This window comes from Mirounga leonina, unplaced genomic scaffold (genome assembly GCF_011800145.1).
Source record: "Mirounga leonina isolate KUSES-001 unplaced genomic scaffold, KU_Mleo_1.0 Mir_200, whole genome shotgun sequence".
NCBI lineage: Eukaryota > Metazoa > Chordata > Mammalia > Carnivora > Phocidae > Mirounga > Mirounga leonina.
In genome coordinates this window covers 5,152,893-5,174,443 of record NW_023270503.1, presented here as the reverse complement: position 1 = coordinate 5,174,443, position 21,551 = coordinate 5,152,893, and the positions used below count along the sequence as shown (strand labels likewise).

At 38.6% G+C, this 21,551-nt stretch overlaps 1 protein-coding gene across 1 annotated transcript in view; it reads left to right on the top strand.

Annotated features, from left to right (window-relative positions):
* The window catches only part of NLK (nemo like kinase), a 168,918-nt gene extending 150,139 nt beyond the window's left edge, over positions 1–18,779 (top strand). Inside the window, exons 8-11 of the mRNA XM_035027743.1 lie at positions 7,061–7,147; positions 13,831–14,029; positions 14,951–15,044; positions 17,505–18,779. Of these exons, the coding sequence (XP_034883634.1) occupies positions 7,061–7,147; positions 13,831–14,029; positions 14,951–15,044; positions 17,505–17,559 (435 nt within the window). The 3' untranslated portion in view covers positions 17,560–18,779. The remainder of the gene's footprint in view (positions 1–7,060; positions 7,148–13,830; positions 14,030–14,950; positions 15,045–17,504) is intronic.
* Positions 18,780–21,551: the final 2,772 nt, after the last annotated feature.

The window sequence follows — 21,551 nt, the reverse complement described above, 5'->3', positions numbered from 1 at the left end:
TAACCCAGGTAGATTGGTATAGAGTAAGGTTATGCCTACCATATGTAATTGAATGTAAATAAACTTAGCATATTACTTAGTTCCAGTTTTCCCCCAGTATGGAAATTCAGGTTTTCATCTACATTTGCTAGTTGATCTTTATACCACTACTGCTCTCAAGAGAAGTTAGCAGAACCGTGAAGCTCTTTACTTAAACCATCAGTCAGACTTGACTTTTCCCCTTCCTACTCTCTACTCCTTCCCTTACCCCATGATGGATATCCTTTATGCCTCTTGTTGGCCTGTTAGCAGCTGCTTGAAGGTATCTCCATTCACGTTTTACCTATTTAGAGCTGAGATCAGAAGACACATACATACACCCACACACAAGTATATTGGTGTGTAGCCACTTGGGTATATTTTTTAACTTTAAAAGATAATAATTTGGTCCCAAAATCAGTATAGACACTATAGCTTGTGTAGTTCTGTACATCATGACTATTCTACAAAGGGCATCATTCTTAGCTCAACATCCCACGCCACATATATGCTCTGTTTATATTTCTTTGGTCTGTAGTGATGAAAAGTGCAGGCTGTGGTGGCAGCCTCAGGCTTACCACAGTGCACAACATGTTGACAGCGTCCCAGGAGTTGTATGCTACAGTTTTCAGACAGACTGAATGTGAATCCAGCCTCAACTGGTAACTCACTTTGTGATCTTAGGTAAATTACTTAACCTCTGTGTGCCTCAGTTCATCGATCTATAAAATGGGAATAAAAATGGTTCCTACCTCATTAAATTGTTATGATGATAAAGAGATAGTACATGCAAGGAGAGCATAGAATAGTGTCTGACATTCTAAACATGTAATAAATATTAATAAATATTACCAATTAAAGTTATCACTCTAAAATGGTAGCTAGGGCACCTGGGTGGCTCAGTTGGTTAAGCGACTGCCTTCGGCTCAGATCATGATCCCAGGGTCCTGGGATCGAGTCCCACATCGGGCTCCCGGCTCAGCGGGGAGCCTGCTTCTCCCTCTGACCTTCTCCTCTCTCATGCTGTTTCTCTCTCGCTCGCTCTCCAATAAATAAATAAATAAAATCTTTAAAAAAATAAAAATAAAAAATAAAATAAAATGGTAGCTACAGCTTGTGATGATTTTTTTATATATATAACATGATGATCAAGTGGAGTTTGTCCCAAGGATGCAAAGACTGTTCACCTAGAGAAAATTTATTAATATATTTTGACACTTTGAGAAAAATCATGATTATTTCAGTTGATGCAGAAAAGGCATTAGATAAGGTTCAGTCCTTTTTATGCATTACCATGATAGAAGTTCTTTACAAAAACCTATAGATAAATTTATAGATAAATATATGAACAAGGCAGAATGAGCTGTATTAACACATTACTAATTACGTGAGATAAAAATGCATGCACACAGAAAAAGCCTCTAACTTTTAGAAAGGACTCAGAATTCTCATTGAAGCTGCTTAGGCTATTGGAGGTCTTCACAGGGCAAGCTTTACCTTACTGTACTTACTCTAAATTACTTGATATAAGAGTTAGATGAACTATATTTGAACTCATGAGGAATACTTCTAAAATTTCAATACAAGTCTTTGAGTTTGGACTATAAAAAGAAAAACTAAGCTTTTTTTCAAGTAGTTCCCACTTAAGTAGCTACTCAAAGTTAGATGGAAATAACCATTCTTTACTACTAATAATCATTTCTAACAATAATTAGAAGTTTGCTATGTACTAGTCGCTGTCCCAACCATTTCTTGTACATTAGTTCATTAAATTCTCACAGCACTATAATGTACCATTTGCTCCTTTTTACAAACAGGAGATGAAGGATTACAGAAGTCAAATAATAAGCTTAAGGTCATAAGCCAGATCTTAAAAGTAGGTTTCTCTACTTCTAAAACTTATGTTCTTAGCCAGTATGCACTGCCTTACACATACACCTTCACAGCAGATTTTTTTATTAATTTCATTTGTACATATGCAAGTAATATGTGAGTACATGTAAAATAAAAATTTTACAGTTAGTCATCCGTAGCTACCCCCCCACACACACTGTCCCAGTCACCTCTGGATTAATTTGAGAATATCTTCCCAGACATATTTTTCTATGCATTTATTTATATATATTTGTACATATAGAAATACATACTATCGTTTGTTGGGACTTCTTAAAAAATATAACCATACATATACAAAAGGAGAATCTAATTGCTATTTTCTTAGAGTCGCAGATTACTGTCTCAAATTAATTTTCTTGTGTGGTTGATTAATATACATATTCCCATATAGTGTATCAGTCAGGACTCTTTTTGGGTGAAACTCAATTAAAACTGGCTTAAACAAAAAAGGGTTCTTACTGGCTCATAGAATTTTTTATATGAAGTTGTTGGGCTACAACTGACTCAGGCTTTGCTGGATTCAAGTAGTCAAGTGATGTTCCGAGCCAGGAATCTGACTCTTCTCTGTTTTGTTTTCCTGTGTGTTGGCTTCATTTTCAGACAGGCTTTCTTTTTCCCTGCGTGTTTGTAAAAATGGAACCAGCAGTCCAGGCCTACGTTCTACTAGCATACCAATCCTTCAGGAAAGAGCTTTCCCAAATAGATAGAAAAAGTATTTGGAAGGTCTCTGATTCAGTTATGAATATGTTTGGTTATGAGCAATAGAAAATCTTCCTTACAGTGGTTTAAAGAAATAGGGGTTCATTTTTTTCTCGTATCAAGAAGTCCAGAGGTAAGCAGCCTGGAGCTGGTGTAGCAACTCATCAAGGACCTAGTTTTTTTTCTTTCTGCTCTGCCATCTGTAGAATATTGATTTCATACCCTCTTGCTTATCTCCTCCTGGCCATAAAATGGCTGTAGCTTGAAATCATATTCACATTCAAAGCAAGGAAATGGAGGAAAGAGGGAACGCTAGTAGTATCTGTCTCTTTTATCAGGAAAGGATATTTTCCCAGAAGCCTGCCTAGCATATTTCTGCTTATATGTCATTGTCCAGAACTGTGTAACATGTAACCTCCCAGATGTAAGACAAGCTAAAAAAAAAATGAGTGTTTTCTGTCTTTTATAATAAAGGTAGGTAAAGGAGAGAGGATTGGGAGGGTATGTGTTGGATTAGCCAGTCCATTGGCTGTCCCCCGTTTTAGAACATGTGTCTTTCCCAGAGCCAGTCAACGTGTTCAGGGCAATACTTCGTTCAGTTGGCCAGGCCTGGGTCAGGTGCCCATCCTTGGAGTTGAGAGATTGGAATCAAGCTCAGCCACTTGATTTTTGACTGAAGAGGGAGTGGTTCCCCAAAGGTCAAGGAATGCTGGGCAGACAAAAACACCGTTTGGTATTTTTTATTTATTGTTTCTTTCCTACAACTCAAAATCTTGGATGAATGCAATCTTAGCTGCCATGGCCCAAGTACCTTTTAAAGTAGATACTTGTTGGGGCACCTGGATGGCTCAGTCAGTTAAGCTGCCAACTCGTGATTTCAGCTCAGGTCATGATCTCAGGATCATGGAATCAAGCCCCACATCGGACTCTGCACTCAGCACAGAGTCTGCTTGAGATTCTCTCTCTCCCTCCCCCTCCCCCCCGCTTGCTCCATCTCTCTAAAATAAATAAATAAAATCTTTTAAAAAAAAGGAAAACAGGGGCGCCGGGTGGCTCAGTTGTTACACATCTGCCTTCAGCTCAGGTCATGATCCCAGGGTCCTGGGATCGAGCCTCGCATCGGGCTCCCTGCTCAGGAAATCTGCTTCTCCTTCTCCCACTCCCCCTGCTTTTGTTCCCTCTCTTGCTGTGTCTCTCTCTGTCAAATAAATAAATAAATAATCTTTTTAAAAAAGATTAAAAATTTAAAAAAGGAAAACAAAGTAGATACTTACTGAGGCACTGACCTATTGGTAGGATTGAAAAGTCTATTATCAGCCCTTAGTCCTTCTGTTCATCTCTTATAAGGTTTAGATTTTCCTTTTTCCTCAAATTGTTCCAACTAATTGCAACAGAAATACATGTAATATTTTTGCTAAAGTGAAAATAGTTCTGTCTCCTGGCAGGAACCATATCTTACATTTAATAGATTATGTTAGAGAGTTCATTCAATTCAAACTGTTCTTCAGGTCAAGATTTCTTGTATTTAACCCCAGAGCGCTCACTATATGGTGCACTGCACACTGTGCATACTTAATTAGCATTGCTGACTAATGATCACAGCTTTTTTGCCGCTAGCTGAAAACTTACAGGACAGGACTCACACAGCCAGGCCAGCCTAGCCAACTCTATTGTGGTGACCAGCACTCTGCACTTGGCTTATGATGATTGTGACATATCATTTAGGGCCCCTCACCCAGGCCCAGAAGCTCATCCTTGCTTCCTTTCTCTGGCAGTTAATCATAGTCATTAATGGAGTACTCTTTATAACCCTTCCTGTCCTTGTGATTCAGCACTGGCACCCACTCACTTCTACATTGCTAAGTGGCTTATAAACTTGCAGAACAAACAGAAAATGGACCGATGTGTCTTAAAGGGGAAAAAGTAATGGGTGTGAATGTTGGGGGAATTGACAAAAACTTTTTCCAAATGAAATATTTAGGGCATATTTCTAAGCATTCTGTTTTTTCTTTTATTCAGATTGATTCGGTTGCACTTGATGAGAAATATAAACTTCTTATTTAGTTCTGATACTTTGTGCCCAGCTGGTTTCAACCAAAATGGCTGGTGAATTAGAGGGGAAGAAAATGGAATTAAACATTTGGCATCTCTAGTATTGTATCTTTCCTGTGGAGCCAGTGCTAGGAACTAAATTATTAGTGGTTATCTTTCTGGAGAAGTGTTGGCATAACTGAACTGACTTCTTTTTCTCTGTGCCCCTTCTTTTTTTTTTTTTTTAAGATTTTTTAATTTATTTATTTGACAGAGACACAGTGAGAGAGGGAACACAAGCAGGGGGAGTGGAGAGGGAGAAGCAGGCTTCCCACGGAGCAGGGAGCCCGATGTGGGGCTCGATCCCAGGACCCTGGGATCATGACCTGAGCTGAAGGCAGACGCTTAACCGACTGAGCCACCCAGGCACCCCTGTGCCCCTTCGTAACATGCAACACAGAAACGCAGAAAAGGAGAAAATATAAGATGACTGGCAGTTCCAGGCTGTGGTGAAACTTAGCTTTATTATTAGTGTGTTTGTTAGGGTGTAATTCTATAAAGAAAGATAAGATGGGAGAGGGTGTAAAATTTCACATTGCCTTAACATCCACTCATTTGAATTTCACAAGCTCCTCACGTATCCAGTTGTCCTCATGTCTTAACAAATTTTGCCTTCTAATTCGTCCTCTATTCTCCATCCTCTAGAACTGTTTGTTCATATGTTTTCCTTGCCCATCCAAGACCCGATATTCATCTTTGTTGCTCCAACACCTAGCCCACACCCTGGCATTTGGTGGATGGTCGATGATGAGCAGTGCTTTGGGGTCGGTAGGCTGGTCTGTGCCAGTACAGTCTAATAGATGAGAAAGCGGAGGTTCTAGTGATTTACCTGACTCTAGTGATGGCAAAGTTAGAATTGGAACCCCTGTTTAGTACTCATCCCAATGTTCTTGTCCCTAAGCTATAACACACCTCCACCACAAAAATAGGATTAAGGCTGGATTCACTTAGAAAGTAGAAAAGAGGGTTTCCTGGCTGGCTCAGTCAGTGGAGCATGCGACTCTTGACTTCCTGTTTGTGGGCTTGAGCCCCATCGTGGTGTAGAGATTACTAAAAAATAAAATCTTAAAAATTATTTTTAAAAAAAGTGGAAAGGAAAGAATTGCTTATGGTGAGATATTTTGGTCAGTAAGAATTGGCTGGAATTTGGCTGCCAACCTGCATAAGCCATTGAAAAAGACCAGCTATTTGCAGTCAAACCAAGAATCAGAATCTTTTTTTTTTTTAAAGATTTTATTTATTTATTTGACAGAGAGAGGGAACACAAGCAGGGGGAGTGGGAGAGGGAGAAGGAGGCTTCCCTCGGAGCAGGGAGCCCAATGCGGGGCTCGATCCCAGGACCCTGGGATCATGACCAGAGCTGAAGGCAGATGCTTAATGACTGAGCCATCCAGGTGCCCCAAGAATCAGAATCTTTAAAAAATATCAAATTACTTCATTTTACACAATAAAGAAATTCTTAGGGAAAATAGGTAAATTAAGTTGTAAATTAAGACCTCTTCTCCACACTCTCCACACGCCACTCCTTGACTAATACAGATAATTTCAGGGCTACCATAGACTTACATATTTTTAACAAGAAATAACTTCTCTATCTGCAAACAAATATTTTAGTGCCAATTGTGAACGGGTTCTATGCACATAATGCTTTTTAGCTGTCATAATCCTAACGAGTTTCATACAATTTTAGAACTCAAGTGAACTTCAAAGATCATTTAGCCCAACCACCTCCTTCTGTGCTTAAGGATACTGGGATTCTGACATGTTGATTTATCTAATCAGTTAGTGAATTAGAGCCCTCATCTCATCTTATCTCTGTTTGTCCTTGATCCTACAGAAAACTTCTATAAGGTGAATAATTCTCTCCTGATGATTCTGAGACACCTTGCTGCTATTCTTATTGGGTTTTACTATGTGGCTTTGTTGGAAGTAGGCAGACCTGTAAGACAGAGTTCACATACTTCCTTTGCACAGTTTCCGTGCTTGACTTTGCATGTGCCTATGGTTTTAAATATTTTTGCCTCCCACTTCCAGGCATGTTTGGTCTTCCCTTCTTGCCTGAAGGGAAGGTATAAGGTATAAGGCTAAAAGCAGTACCATATTTACAGGATTAGCTTTCATTTTTTGTAGACTCCTTTGTGAGCTAACCTATAATAGGTAATCCTGAAATATAAAATATTCTACTAGAAGTCAGTGACAGTTGCTGCTTGTGAAGATAGGTTAATGAGAGGAATACCCATTCCCTTTGAAGTTAGATGTATGTGCACACATCTTAGCTGGATACTTGTAGTAAATTGGCTGTATTCCATATCTATATACACAAGACTCACATATTTTAATTCTTTATTTTTTACAGCCATCTCTTCCTGTACTTTATACCCTGTCTAGCCAGGCTACACATGAAGCTGTTCATCTCCTTTGCAGGATGTTGGTCTTTGATCCAGTAAGTAGTGTTTATTTTTATATTGTTTTAATGAATTAAAAATACATGTGTTCTAAGAAAAACATCCTGGCTTTAAATAGCTGAGCAATGTAAAGAATGACTTTTCAAAAATAAACTTCAGTCCCGTTTCATGTGTATCATCATGCTCGCTCATTGCACAGAAGTTTGATTATTAACACATAAACATCTAGATGAAGAGAAATAGGGAACTATACCATCTTTATTTCTCTCAGGATTTGAAAAAAGAGTTTGACACCAAGGTAAATCAGGAGAAAAGAATTTTAACATTCTTGGGAAAAAATCTGCCCATTACATTGCATAAGGAACTGTTTACTCATTTGGTGGTTGAGATGGTAGCCTTATCAAATGCCATTTCTAGACTTGACTCTTCTGAGACAAAGTTCAGGTCTTCATTTATCTGTTCATCCAAAGACTATTTATTATTCATCTCTGTGCTGGTAACTATTGCCAAAGAAGACTCAAAAATGAAAACATTTAGAAAAGAACATCTTACTTGATGAGAGTACAAGGAAGTCCTCAAGTACAAAACACAACAGGTATTTAAAGGGGAAAAAAGCCACAGAAGTACCATTTATGAAGTTTACATTGGTATGTTCATAATGAGAAAACAGCTACATCTCAGGGGACAGAGTGAATTTTTTGTTCATTTGGTGTTTATTTTTTGGTTTCCATTTGTTTGCTTCAACATGTGAGGTGCCTCATGATACGGGAAGCAAAACAGAGTGGCGCTTCTTGTTTCCATACCCTCCTTGTGGTCAAGCTCCTACCATTAAGGACTGTTTCAACTACATAACTTGCTCAGTGAGCTAGTGATTTAGTGTCATTAGTTTGATTTTTTGTTTTATTTGGCAAGTTTATCTACATAGCTAAACTATGTATACAACAGGAGATGTTCGTACATAAAGACCTTTTACATATTTTTAATGTATCTTTTGTGGTTAACGAAATTAAAACCACATGAACTTCAGGCTTCAGAGGTCATTTCTGTCTGCCTCTAGAGGATATTATAAAGGCCCTGAGGTTAAATTTTACTTTTATGTGTCAGAAATATGTTACTCTCTTTATTCTGTTAAGATTAGGGAAGAAGAACCATGTGATTCACCTGTACCAACTTTTACTTGCAATACTTAGAGCTATAAGGTGTCCTATTTCTCTGAGATCCCATGATTATTAATGATCCTGACCTGCCAGGAGTTCATAATCTTTACAACCCTAAGGCTGGAATTCCTAAGCCATAGAGTGGATACCAAGCATGAGAGGCTTTTTAGACATCAGTTCTACACATGAAATGTCCTTTTTCCTTAAGAGTGGGGTTGTCACACCTAATTAAAACGAAACTTTTGGTGTGCTCATAGTTATACATTAGATTTATCTATAAGAAGGAGGTAAGATTTATCTGGTTCAAAAAAAAATAGAGGATAGATTCTTATTGGACCTGTGCAAATAACTACATGGTCATTTAAAAAAAAGAATTCCATTAAGGCACCCCATGTAATATTTACCCATTTTTATCATTGTCTTATAGGACAAGGCCAACCAATATATATTGTTATTTATTTACAGAATCATTTTAAATTGGCCTGATGCTTTTTTAGTTTCTGACTGATATTAAGGATTCTTTTCTTTCCAATTCTGAGGGTTCAATTAGAAATAGATACCATTTTTAAAGAGTGTTTCATTCTGATTTAACCTGTTAAATTGAAGGCTAGCGATACATTAAGAAGAAAGAAATGAGGTTTTTAAAAAATATCCATCAAAAATAGAACATTAACCATAATTAAATCAATTAGCCTGAGTTAATTTAGTCCAGTTAGTCTGAGATAATTATTTAATTACTTTATTGATCTTGGGTTAAGCAGTCTCCTGCCACATGTCTGCTCCTGGACTGACACATTCCTGGAAATCCTGGCTCAGTTACTTGGTTTAGTCTAGGTGATGGTTGTCTGTGCTGGTAATATCAGCTATACCCGTAAGTTTGTATCCTGAATTCAGTAGTTGGGAGTACCTGGTGTAACAGTCCTTTACTGAGGTTCTTGTGACGTTTCTCATGGAAAATTTAATTCCTTAGCTTGTAGTAGAAGCCTTTAGACAAATATAAGGAGAAAGCAGAAACCACTAGAGGATAAGTTTAAAGGGCTCTGGTTCTTTTATTGTAACACTATCAAATAGTATTAGAAAGGATGGGATGTAATAAATAATCAGTTTATAAAGATGTAATTAACTATTAACTCAAATAGTGAAGGCATTAAACAAACCTCCAGAGACTTTAATTTATCTAAATGCAGTGAATAGTTACAAGCAATATATTTTTAAAGCACAACAATAATTATGAGGAAGTTAGACAAAATTATTCACTTTTTTTCCTCTTGCCAAACATCTGTCTATTATTTTGCATATACATCTTCCTATCATCACATATTCTTTTATACTCTTTACAAAAATACATATTACTTTACCCAAAGATATTTGCATATCTTTTTTAACTGTTTATTGATGGCTCCTCTATAATGTATTAATGAAGAGCCTTTGTATATTAAAATTATGTTGTCCGGGTATCCAAAGACTGTTTATTAACTCAAATTAATTATTACCAAGGTTTTAATGTTTAACTAAGAATCAGATTAAAATTTAAGTTGACAAATTAAGTCCTTATAATTGTAGCATTCTAAAACTGATTTATTTTTAGAAACACATTACCTATTATCATTCATCTAACGTAGTTGAACACATAATTTTGTAATTCTGTAATCTTATACAAAGGGATATTAGTTTATCTGACCAGCAAAATCAGTAGAAAAAAAACTAAATTCAAAATGACTAGGCTTTTTGTGGGAAAACAAACCCAAAACTTATAGAATATTGTGGTGGCATTATTTGTACATGGCAGTAAAATCAGAAAGAAAACAGAGATATTTTAAAATTTTTATAACTATTAACTCAAGCTGATTTGTCCAGAGTCACCTTGCATAGTAATATCACATGACCTCTTTATCTTATACAGTTATATACCAGATATTAAAACTTTTAAGTTAAGAGAAATATTTTGCTTTTTACTCTGTAACCTACTAACCAAGAGTATTATTTTAATTCATGGTTAAAGCTTTATTTAATCTTTGAGTTACAGCTTTTTTTTTTTTTAAGATTTTATTTATTTATTTATTTGAGAGAGACAGAGACAGAAAGAGAGCAGCGGGAGGAGCAGAGGAAGAAGGACAAGCAGACTCCACACTGAGTGCAGAGCCTGATGCAGGGCTCAATCCCAGGACCCTGAGATCATGACCCAAGCCAAAATCAAGAGTCAGATGCTTAACTGACTGAGCCACCCAGGCGCCCCTATGAGTTACAACCTTAGCAAGAAAAAATTTCTAAATAGCCAACATATTTAATACTTAAGGAAGAATAATGTTTTAAAAATCTTTTCAGGGGCGACTGGGTGGCTCAGTCGTTAAGTGTCTGCCTTTGGCTCAGGTCATGATCCCAGGGTCCTGGGATCGAGCCCCACATCAGGCTCCCTGCTCAGTGGGAAGCCTGCTTCTCCCTCTCCCACTCTGCCTGCTTGTGTTCCCTCTCTTGCAGTCTCTGTCAAATAAATAAATAAAATCTTTAAAAAAAAAAAATCTTTTCATTTCTTTGTAAAATGTCTTTAATGTGTTGATTGGTTCTAAAAGCCAGCTAGAACAGGAGTTTGCTCCATTTGCTTTTTAAGAGATCTCATAACATGATATATTAACTCCCTTCAGGAGTATACAAAGTACATCAATGTGTTTGCTTAGAAATATTTTTTATTTGTAAAATGGAAAGTTTTATCAGTTCTTCAAAACTAAGCCAACTCTGATAAAGCAACAAAATCCAAGAAACAAGTATCCACATCTATTATAAATGTTGATCAGTTAAACAAGGTATGTACAATATGTAATTAAGAATATATATGACATGGGGCACCTGGGTGGCTCAGTCAGTTGCATGTCTGACTCTTGGTTTCGGCTCAGGTCCTGGGATCGAGCCCAGTGTTGGGCTCCCCTGCTCAGGCAGGGAGTCTGCTTCTCCCTCTCTCTCTCTGCCCCTCTCCCAGCTTGCACTCACATGTGCATGCATTCTGGCTCTCTCAAATAAATAAATAAATCTTAAAACATATATATATACACACACACACACATATATGTGCATATGTATATATATATATATAGGACATAATTAAGCACCACTAGGTCCTTCCAAAGAACATTATTGAAAATCTGAGTAATTTTGTGATCTCTTTCTCAATTTAGTAAGGCAGTTTTTCTTTTCAGTGTTCATACCCATTACAAAATGACAGTCTTCTTTCTTTAGCCTTGTTTCAGAAGTTCTAAAGAGACATTAATTTGTTTAGAAAAATGAAAGTTGATCATTGATTGCATGCTAGGGATTTGATTTACTTTTTGTTCAAAGGCTTCTCTTAGGTAAGGTACTTTAGAGGACCCCATGTTGGTGCACACAGAATGAACAAACACAGAGCTTGCTATCAGTAGTTGGGATAACACCAAAATCTTTCCAACCCTGCATTCTGGAATTTTAGGAAATATCAGAACCCACAGACAACAAAACTAACAGGAAAACCAGGTTCTGAGAGAGACCCAATTTCTCACATCTGCCACCTGACAGAAATGACTTAACGGTCAGATGATAAACTCCAGATTCAACCACTGCTGCCACCAGTGTGTGCACGATTGGCCATGCTCAGTCAGAACCAGAAGTAGATTTGTCCAAGACCCAGCTGTAGTGTGCAAAAGCCAAGGAGCTCTGTCCCTCACTTGAGACCGGCCGGAGGCACTGAGGACTCCAAGGGGCCCAGTCCCAGGCAAAATGTACTGTCAGCCAGCTTGTTTCCTTTGGTTCTGATAATAGAACTTTATCCCAGTGGAACCTCCAGGAATAGCTGGACCCATTTAGAAAAAAAAGAAGAAGCTTACTTCTAAGAGTGCCAGCGAGTCAGGCTTCAGAAGGGTTGGATCACCAGATATACCATATGACCATATGACCGGTAGTGAAAGAAACAAAACCGATGTTGTCAAGTTTACAGTCATCTGTTCATGGTGGATAAACAGCAGCTTTCTTTTGTGATTATCATATCCTGAAAAGTCATGACATGCCTTTTAACATCAGCATAGCAAAAAATTAGATAAAAGTGGTTTTTTTGTTTTGTTTTGTTTAAAGTTTTTTTTTAATTTATTTATTTGAGAGAGAGAATGAGATAGAGCATGAGAGGGGGGAGGGTCAGAGGGAGAAGCAGACTCCCTGCCGAGCAGGGAGCCCGATGCGGGACTCAATCCCGGGTCTCCAGGATCATGACCTGAGCTGAAGGCAGTCGCCCAACCAACGGAGCCACCCAGGTGCCCTTGTTTAAAGATTTTTTATTTTTTATTAGAAAGAGAGAGCACAAGTAGGGGAAGTGGCAGGCAGAGAGAGAGGGAGAAGCAGACTCCCCGCTGAGCAGGGAGCCTGATGTGGGGCTCGATCCCAGGACACCAGGATCATGACCTGAGCCGAAGGCAGACGCTTAACCATCTGAGCCACCCAGGCGCCCCGAGATAAAAGTGTTTTTAGGGAAACCAGGTTTATGGGAAATATTTAACATTTTGTTATTTGGGGGACTAGAACCAGTCAGGATGATCCAGTTATTTTTGGTTTGAGTACCAAATGGTTTTGTTTTTAATTGTGTTATGTGAAGTGCTTGATTATACTGGGAAAGGGGCAGAGTGTCCATTCTTGTTCTACTTGTACTGAGTCCATCCTTAAATACTTTAAAATGTACTTATATGTCCACTAAGCTAAAAAGAGGAGTTTTTTTTTTTTTTAAAGATTTTATTTATTTATTTGGCAGAGAGAGACACAGCGAGAGAGGGAACACAAGCAGGGGGAGGGGGAGAGGGAGAAGCAGGCTTCCCGCCGAGCAGGGAGCCGGATGTGGGGTTCGATCCCAGGACCCTGGGATCGTGACCTGAGCCGAAGGCAGACGCTTAACGACTGAGCCACCCAGGCGCCCTGAGCAGATTTTTTTTAATGGAGAAATGAGTTTATGATTTATGTAAACCTGAAACTACTACATTAAGTATTCTGATCTAAAGTGCTAGAAAACCACAGGCCACTGATATTCGGATGGTGCTGGCTGTCAAAACATGGCATTCAGACCTTATCTGCTGCCTAACCCGAGCAGTTACCCATAGGCTTTTGCCCTAAGTTCAGTTGGCATTCTAAGAGAATAAAAGTTTGTAAAATTGCCACTGTGATCACATCTCTACCAAATGCTGAAACATATTTAGAAAATATAACTGTTATTTAAAATGTAAACTTACCCCTCCAAAGCATTGCATATTTAAATGTCATGGTATTTGCCATTTTTTGACCATGCATATGTCTATTTCAAGGTAGGAACTCTTCAGGATCTTAGCAGAGTCACGTCTAAGTGCTTTCTAGTGGTGTCAGGTGGTTGGTTGTCCTACATTATATACTCCCTCTGCTGCTGCATTACCTGCCTGTACATTCAGACGTTCCTCTTTATACAAGATACACTACAGACTAAGGATAAGCTGTGAAAAGCAGTTACTGTGTCTTATGAAAGATCCTTTGTGGACAGTCATGTTTATCTGTGGTGTTGATGTGCTGGTCTCTAAATTTGATTTCAGTCCAAAAGAATATCCGCTAAGGATGCCTTAGCCCACCCCTACCTAGATGAAGGGCGACTACGATATCACACGTGTATGTGTAAATGTTGCTTTTCCACCTCTACTGGAAGAGTTTATACCAGTGACTTTGAGCCCATCACCAATCCCAAATTTGATGACACTTTTGAGAAGAACCTCAGTTCTGTTCGACAGGTTAAAGGTGAGTATCTTTTTTGGCCCTCGGCCAGGCAGGATGAAAAATAACATTTTCCATTATGTGGCTGTGAAAAGCTGAATCTAGATGGTGACCAAAGTTCCTCCATATGTTTATTTTACAACCTTGCATATAGCTTTTTGTCCAGGGCATATATGCCAAGAAAGCTATGTGTGTTATAAAAACACTGATTTAATATTGCATCCAGTGGAAGGTCAGGCTGACTTATTTAGTGAGTGTGACTCAAAGTAGATAATATATATTCACTCAGTGTGATTTCACTGAATGAAACATATTGGACTTTTTTATATATAAACATGCAAATTATACAAAGGATATAAACACCCACTGAGGGAATCATTCCTTGAATGGTCACAAGAGAGGGGAATTTCTGATAGTCTACTCATAAAATTCCCTGACAACGATCTCCTATTGGGGTGGGGATGGAGGTTAATGACATCCAAAATTCTGAATGATTTTAGACATTTTAGGACGTTTTAGAGGAGTAGTCCCTGAGGTAAACAGCCAAAACTATGTTAGGCCAAAACGGCCTAAACAACTGCAGGGTTTTTTTCAGTGATTTTCAAAAGAGCAATAATTACCAGCAACCTAGAAGATTCATTCATAATGCCAATTCTGTGGAATCACCCTCAAATTTATAGACCATTTTACTCCTCCCATGGATGGAGTTTCAAACCTGTATAACACCACTTGGTCAGCGGGGTATGGAGGTTGCCTGTGTTTAGCAGCCACTGTCATTTTGGTTTCAGGAAAGTTCCACTGGATCCTGCCTGATACATGATCTGTGTGTTTGATCTAACTGAACTAGTAGGAAATGCTGTTCAGATGCTGGCCAGTTAGCTGAGAATCCGCTGTTCCCAGGCCTGCAGATTGGCATGGATTGTATGATGTTTGTTTTCTCCACAGAAATTATTCACCAGTTCATTTTGGAACAGCAGAAAGGAAACAGAGTGCCTCTCTGCATCAACCCGCAGTCTGCTGCTTTTAAGAGCTTTATTAGGTAACTATATATATGTAATTCTTACTTTCTTGTTATTAAAAGGTTGCCATTGTGATTTAGTTATTTAGCATATTTCTGTTTTTATTTAGATTAGATAATATAGACAAAAAGAAGGTTTCCTCTACGAGTTTTGGCTTTAGTCAAAAGCAAATTAAAAATGTAAGCATTTGGGCACCTGGGTGGCTCCGTTGGTTAAGCGACTGCCTTCGGCTCAGGTCATGATCCTGAGTCCCGGGATCGAGTCCCGCATCGGGCTCCCTGCTCGGCAGGGAGTCTGCTTCTCCCTCTGACCCTCCTCCCTCTCATGCTCTCTGTCCCTCATTCTCTCTCTCGCAAATAAATAAAATCTTAAAAAAAAAAATGTAAGCATTTGTTTTTACACTGACGCCACTTCACGGTGGTTGATTGGGGATGGTGCTTTGGCAGTTTTGTTCGCAGATGACCACTGTACTGCCTGATCGAGCACATGCTAGGGACCCTCCCATAGCAGCAGCGTGGCGGCTGCTGCCCTCGACATAGACATGGTTATCTTGGCTCCCACTACCATCCCCACCACCTTAATAATAACTGCAAGCAAGGTGATTTTATAGGTATAGTGCTGGTGTATCCTGTCTAGAGTTTTGTTGAAAGAGCTTCATAGCTGCTTTGGAACCCGACAAGCCTCGTTCTCTTTGTCTCTCTCTCTCTGTCCTTTCCTTCTCAGTGTCTTTTTCCCTAATCCTTGCATCAATTAAGGTCCAGCCAGGTGAAAGAAACCACACCCAGTAATGTGGACAGGGAAAATTTAATAGTGAGAAGCATTAACTAGGAAAAGATGGTTAACTCTAAAAGGTGCATAAGAAGATTCTGGAGGGTCCCAAAGTAGCCAGTGCAGAAAGCAGGTACTCCCTCCAGACTAAGGAAGAGTGAACAAGGAAGAAATTAAAATTTGGAGGAGGGCCCACCACCCAAGGCTTATAAAATTTGGACCTCTTTGTAGAGGATATGACTGCCACAAGAACACACACAGCTTGAGGGTGGTGAAGAAACTTTGCAAAAGGTGTGGGCAGAACTGGTCCAGAGACACCTGCTGGGTTGCAGAGAAACTTGCCAGAAAGTTTGGGTAGAACAAAAGTGGGCCTTCCACGTCAAAAAAACCACACCAGAAGCAGGAAGAGAAACTGCCTCCTGATGCTGTGGCCTTGCAGTGTCCTTCCAGCATAAGCTGGGTGGCAAAGGATAACTGAGTAAGGTCTGGCTCCAATATCACAAAGCAGGACAGAGAAGGGTGGATTTAGATCTGAGAGACCACAGTCTTCCTCCTTTCTTCCCCACCTGCCTTTCTGCCTCTCCCTTTCCCCTCTCCTCCTTGCTTCCCTTTTAATTGGCCTTGACCTGGTGTTGAAGTTGATTACATTTATTAAAGCAAAGTCAAGAATTTTTGTTTAGGGGCGCCTGGGTGGCTCAGTCATTAAGCATCTGCCTTCGGCTCAGGTCATGATCCCAGGGTCCTGGGGAGCCTGCTTCTTCCTCTCCCACTCCCCCCTGCTTGTGTTCCCTCTCTCGCTGTGTCTCTCTCTGTCAAATAAATAAGTAAAATCTTAAAAAAAGAAAAATTTTTTTAAAGAATTTTTGTTTAGGATTTTTTAAATCAGGGGTGACTTTCATTTCTTCCATGTATTTTTCTGTGGAAAGAAGGAATTAGGTTGCATTTTTACTTTTCTGTGGTTTAAAATTAATTTATTATTTTCCCCTAAGAATCAGTGACCCAGTCAGTCATGTGTTTTAATACCTTTCAGGTGCAGGTTATTCATTATCCCAAAGCAAAGTGGTTATACACACACCCTCAGGTTTATAATCTAGTTAGCAAAATTAGACAGATATGTGAAATAACTGAGAAAACCGATCTGTGGGTAACAAATGCCAAATGATTATCCATTACTACTGAACTCATATTGATAAAAGAGTGCTTATAAGGCTCATTCACATAGGTTCCCACTTAAAGTCACTGTATTTTGAGAGGCTATTTTTAAATGGATAATTCTACATCCCTTAAGGTTATTTTCCTGGTTGATTATAGACATTATTTTTTATAATACCTACCACTTACTTTATATTACGAAGTAGACATGGTGGAAGACACTTTACCTACATTATCTCGTGTATTCATCACAATGTCCTATGAGGTGGTTGGCAGGCATCATCCCTTTCCAAAAGAGGAAAGATGAGGGGATTTGCTCGGCATCCCACGGCGAGTAAATGATTTGTCGTCTTCAAGCCCATCACCGTTGCCTCACTTATAGATACAGATTCTTGAATGAACAATTTGGAACAAACGTAGCTTTAGAGAAGTTAAATAAAAATCTAGAAATGGACTTTATAATTTTTTAAAAGGAAGAGAGGAAAACATGCAGCATTGACTCGCCCTCTTGCCCTTTGTGGTGTCACAGCTGGTTTCACCGTGTCTCTATTTTTTTCCAGTTCCACTGTTGCCCAGCCATCTGAGATGCCCCCATCTCCTCTGGTGTGGGAGTGACGGTGGACGATATTGTACTACTGAAGATGTAATGTAGCTTTCCACTGGAGTCTGGGATTTGCAATTCTGGAGGTTAATCATGCTTGTACTGTAATTTTACTAATGAAGTTTTAAATTAACAACCACTACTTGTATGATATGAATAATATTTAGAAATGTTACTAGACTTTTAATCTTGTAAAGTGGTTGTGCTTTTAGAAGAAAAATATTTTACCCAGAGTTGCACATGTTTTATGAATTTAGTGCAGCTGTTATGGCTCACCTCAGAACAAAAAAGAATTGAACCAAATCGGGATTTGGGGGTTTTGTGTTTTTGTTTTGTTTTCTTTTTCTTTTTTTAAAATGAAGTGAGATTGTTCACACACACACACACACACACACGGACAGTCGTACATTTTGATATTTGAGCCATTCCTGAAAATTTGGGGTTTTCTAAAACAAAAGAATCTAGAAACCTTGCCTGCGACCAATCATGGAGCCACATGAGGGGATCGTGGCTGCACCTGGGGGGTGGGGGTGGGGCATGCCACCTAATGATCAAGCCCTATAATTAGCTTCTCATTAGAGCTGTGACGGTGATGTGTGCTGTCTAAAATCCAATGTTGTGGGTAGAGAGAATGAGTTTGTGACTAGGAGAGACTAAACTTCTGTTTTCCTTACCCAGTATAAATATATATATATATATTTAATCTATTTTTATTAGAAGTTTTTCTGCTCTTTCTTACATAAAAGAACCCCCCAAGCATGCATCTTTCATGTGTGTAAATAATTCATTTCTGGGCTAATTTCAAAAGAATCCCAATATTGCTGTATAGAGAGAGAACTAGCTTGCACATTTTAGGTCTGTGAAATTTTGTGAGACTTTTCCTGCACTGGACAGTAAAAAAAATAAATAAATAAAGACAAAAACAAATTTTTAAAAACTTTAAAGCCACAAAAAAAGGCACATAGGGAATTATGTCAAATGTGTTTGTGTCCTTAGGCAAAGCTGTGGGAGTCTTGAAATGTCACAGTAGTAAATAACTTATTACTTTTTGACAAATTCTTTTTTCTGTTGGAACACTGAATTCTTCTGTGCATATGTATATATGAATACAAATTGAAGGCCTCTACCTCCTGGAGTTATACAACTTGGCTTGTTTACCTCCACATGCTGATGATGACTATTTTTTTTTTTTTAAGTTCAATGTGGAGACTTGAAACTTGAATGTCCCTTCCAACTTTTATATTAAAAATAAAAAGACAAGAAAATTGAAGATCGTTTTTCACCTGTACAAGGAATACTAATGGATCGTCTTAAAATTGGTCTAGGAAAAAACCTTGGTGTGTGTTATGGACAATTAACTGTTAAAGTTATTGTAAGTTATCTGTATTTAGCAGAGTATTTTCATCTTGAGTGATCTGAGCTGAATTTGAAGACTATTAATAAGTTATGTTTGGAAGTTTTAACTTCAATGAAGTAATTATTTGCTGTGAAAGAAACAAACATTGAATTACTAAACAAAGATGGTGCAATATCTTTGTTTTTTTTTTATGAGGCTCCTGAGAATCAACCCAACTGAAGCATTTCAATTCACTTGAATGAGAAACGTGTTTAGTATCAAAAGAGCCCAAGAAGACACTGGTGTGAAAGGTACAATCTCAGAGGTTGGTCAATTACCGTGGCACACTTACTGGTCACTTTGTACAATGTAGATTTGAAGTACAGTGGTGAAAACATTAAATGTGACATTTGAAAAAGATGTGTCATCTGTTTTCTTTAAATTCTTTTCCTTTGTTTTCTCTTCAGCACAGCTTTTATTCCTGATTTTGCAGTTTTAAGACATTTCCTATTTATATTTTTATTTTGATCTTTGAGGAAATTAGTTGTGGTTTTTAAAATTCTTCCCAGAAACTTTACATTGCCAAAAATATATCAAAAACTTAGTTAAGTAATATTAAAGATATTGTGAGTCAAATATATATAATTTGAAAGTCTTCCCAGACCTTAGTGTGTCTAATCCAATGGTTTTCAAGCTTTTTTTTGAGCAAAGAACCTTATTTTCATGTGAGATTAAATTTCAATACACTGGAGCCCAAAACATTAAATAAATAAACTGGATGAAACAGACTGCCAAGGACTTGACCTCACCCTTCTTTTCCTTTCTGCCTCCTACCCCTGGCAGCCCAAAGGTAATTCCAGCGAAGGAAGAAGTCCCAGCTGGGGTGCCTGGGGCTTAGTCAGCTGAGCATCTGCCTTCAGCTCAGGTCATGATCCCAGGGTCCTGGGATCGAGTCCTGCATCGGGCTCCCTGCTCAGCAGGGAGTCTGCTTCTCCCTCTCCCTCTGCTGCTCCTCCTGCTTGTGGGGGTGGTGGGGAGAAGTCCCAGCTGGATGGTGGTATAATTACGACCTGACACCAGACTGCCTAACTTCAGAATACCTTCCCTGTGGTGGATAAGGCAACATGACTCTTGAGTTTGTAGATGGTATGTATTTCCCCTGTCCTTCCTTGATTTAGCAAAATGAATGGATTTTTTTCCTGACATGGAGGGAATTGGCTGTTCTAACTCATATAAATTAATACACATACACAAAGTAGTTTGTTCATCCAATAAACTTTTGAATACCTACTGAGTGCAAGAATTACTTATAAGGACACCTTGTTAATATCAATAGTACTTGAATAAAAAAACTAGTTTTCATCACTTACAAGAGAATTATAAATTGCACAACAAATTTTTTAAGATTTTATTTATTTGACAGAGACATAGCAAGAGAGGGAACACAGCAAGGGGGAGCCCGATGTGGGGCTCGATCCCAGGACCCTGGGATCATGACCTGAGTGGAAGGCAGATGCTTAACGACTGAGTCACCCAGGCGCCTCTACAACAAATTCTTCACTGATAAATACTAGAGAAAATATATTGACCTATTCCCACTGAAACCTGCTCAGCTAACCAAGGGATGTATGCCTCGTTTTTTGTTTTTTGGGGTTTTTTAATTGTTGATAATTGCAAAAATGTGGAATTTCTACAGCCAGTGGAATCAGTATGGACCGGTAAGTCAGGGCTCTCATCAGCTGCAATTTGTTTGCACTTTAGGTATAAGGACCCAGAAGATGGAGGGTAGTGTCTTGTGATAGTTCATAAGGTTTGGAATTTTTATTTTGTTTTTCTTCTATGGTATATCATTTAAAATACTACTCTTAAAGAACAGAATATGACATTTGCATGAAATTTGAAATAAAGGCCACTTTGGGGGAGCTGTTTCCTACTATGCTCTCAGGAACGTCTAAACAGCATGGATAGTAAATGAGAACTTTGAGGCTCCTTTTCTTCCTTAAATGGTCTTTCCTTGGCTTCCATAACACCACTGTTTTTCTCCCTTCTTAGGGGCCACAGTCTCCTATACAGGCTCCTTCCTCTGCTTAATCTTCACAATGTTGTGTTCCCTGGGAGCTAGGGATCAATCCTGAATCCTGGCTTCTCTTCATGCTCTAAAGCCACAGGTTCTTGACTTGGCTTCTTGGTAGAATCACCTGGAGAACTATCAGGAATTCCAGTGCATAGGCTGCACCTCAGACCAGTTAAATCAGAATCTCTCTGGAGACAGATCAGGCATCAGTTTTGTGTTGTCTTTTTTTTGGTTTTTAAGATCTCCAGTTGATTCCAATGTCCAGCTAAGATTGCGATTCACTGTTGGCTACTCTCATCTTGTGACCTCATCTGCCCTCAGTGAGCATAAGAGAATGAACCCAAATCTCTTACTATATACCCAGATTTTTCTGCTAGGTGCCTATTAGAAATTTCCACTTGGTTATCTTATAGGCATCTCAGACATGTCAAAAACTGAAATTAATAATGTTTCCCACACAACTTTATTATTAAATCCTTCTCACTTTTCCATACTGGTTCTTTTTTCCCCCTTCCCAGACTAGGGCCATCCTTAGCATATAATGAGTAATTGTGGAAGAGAAAAGAATTGTATGTTTGGGGGCAAGAGGGACAGAG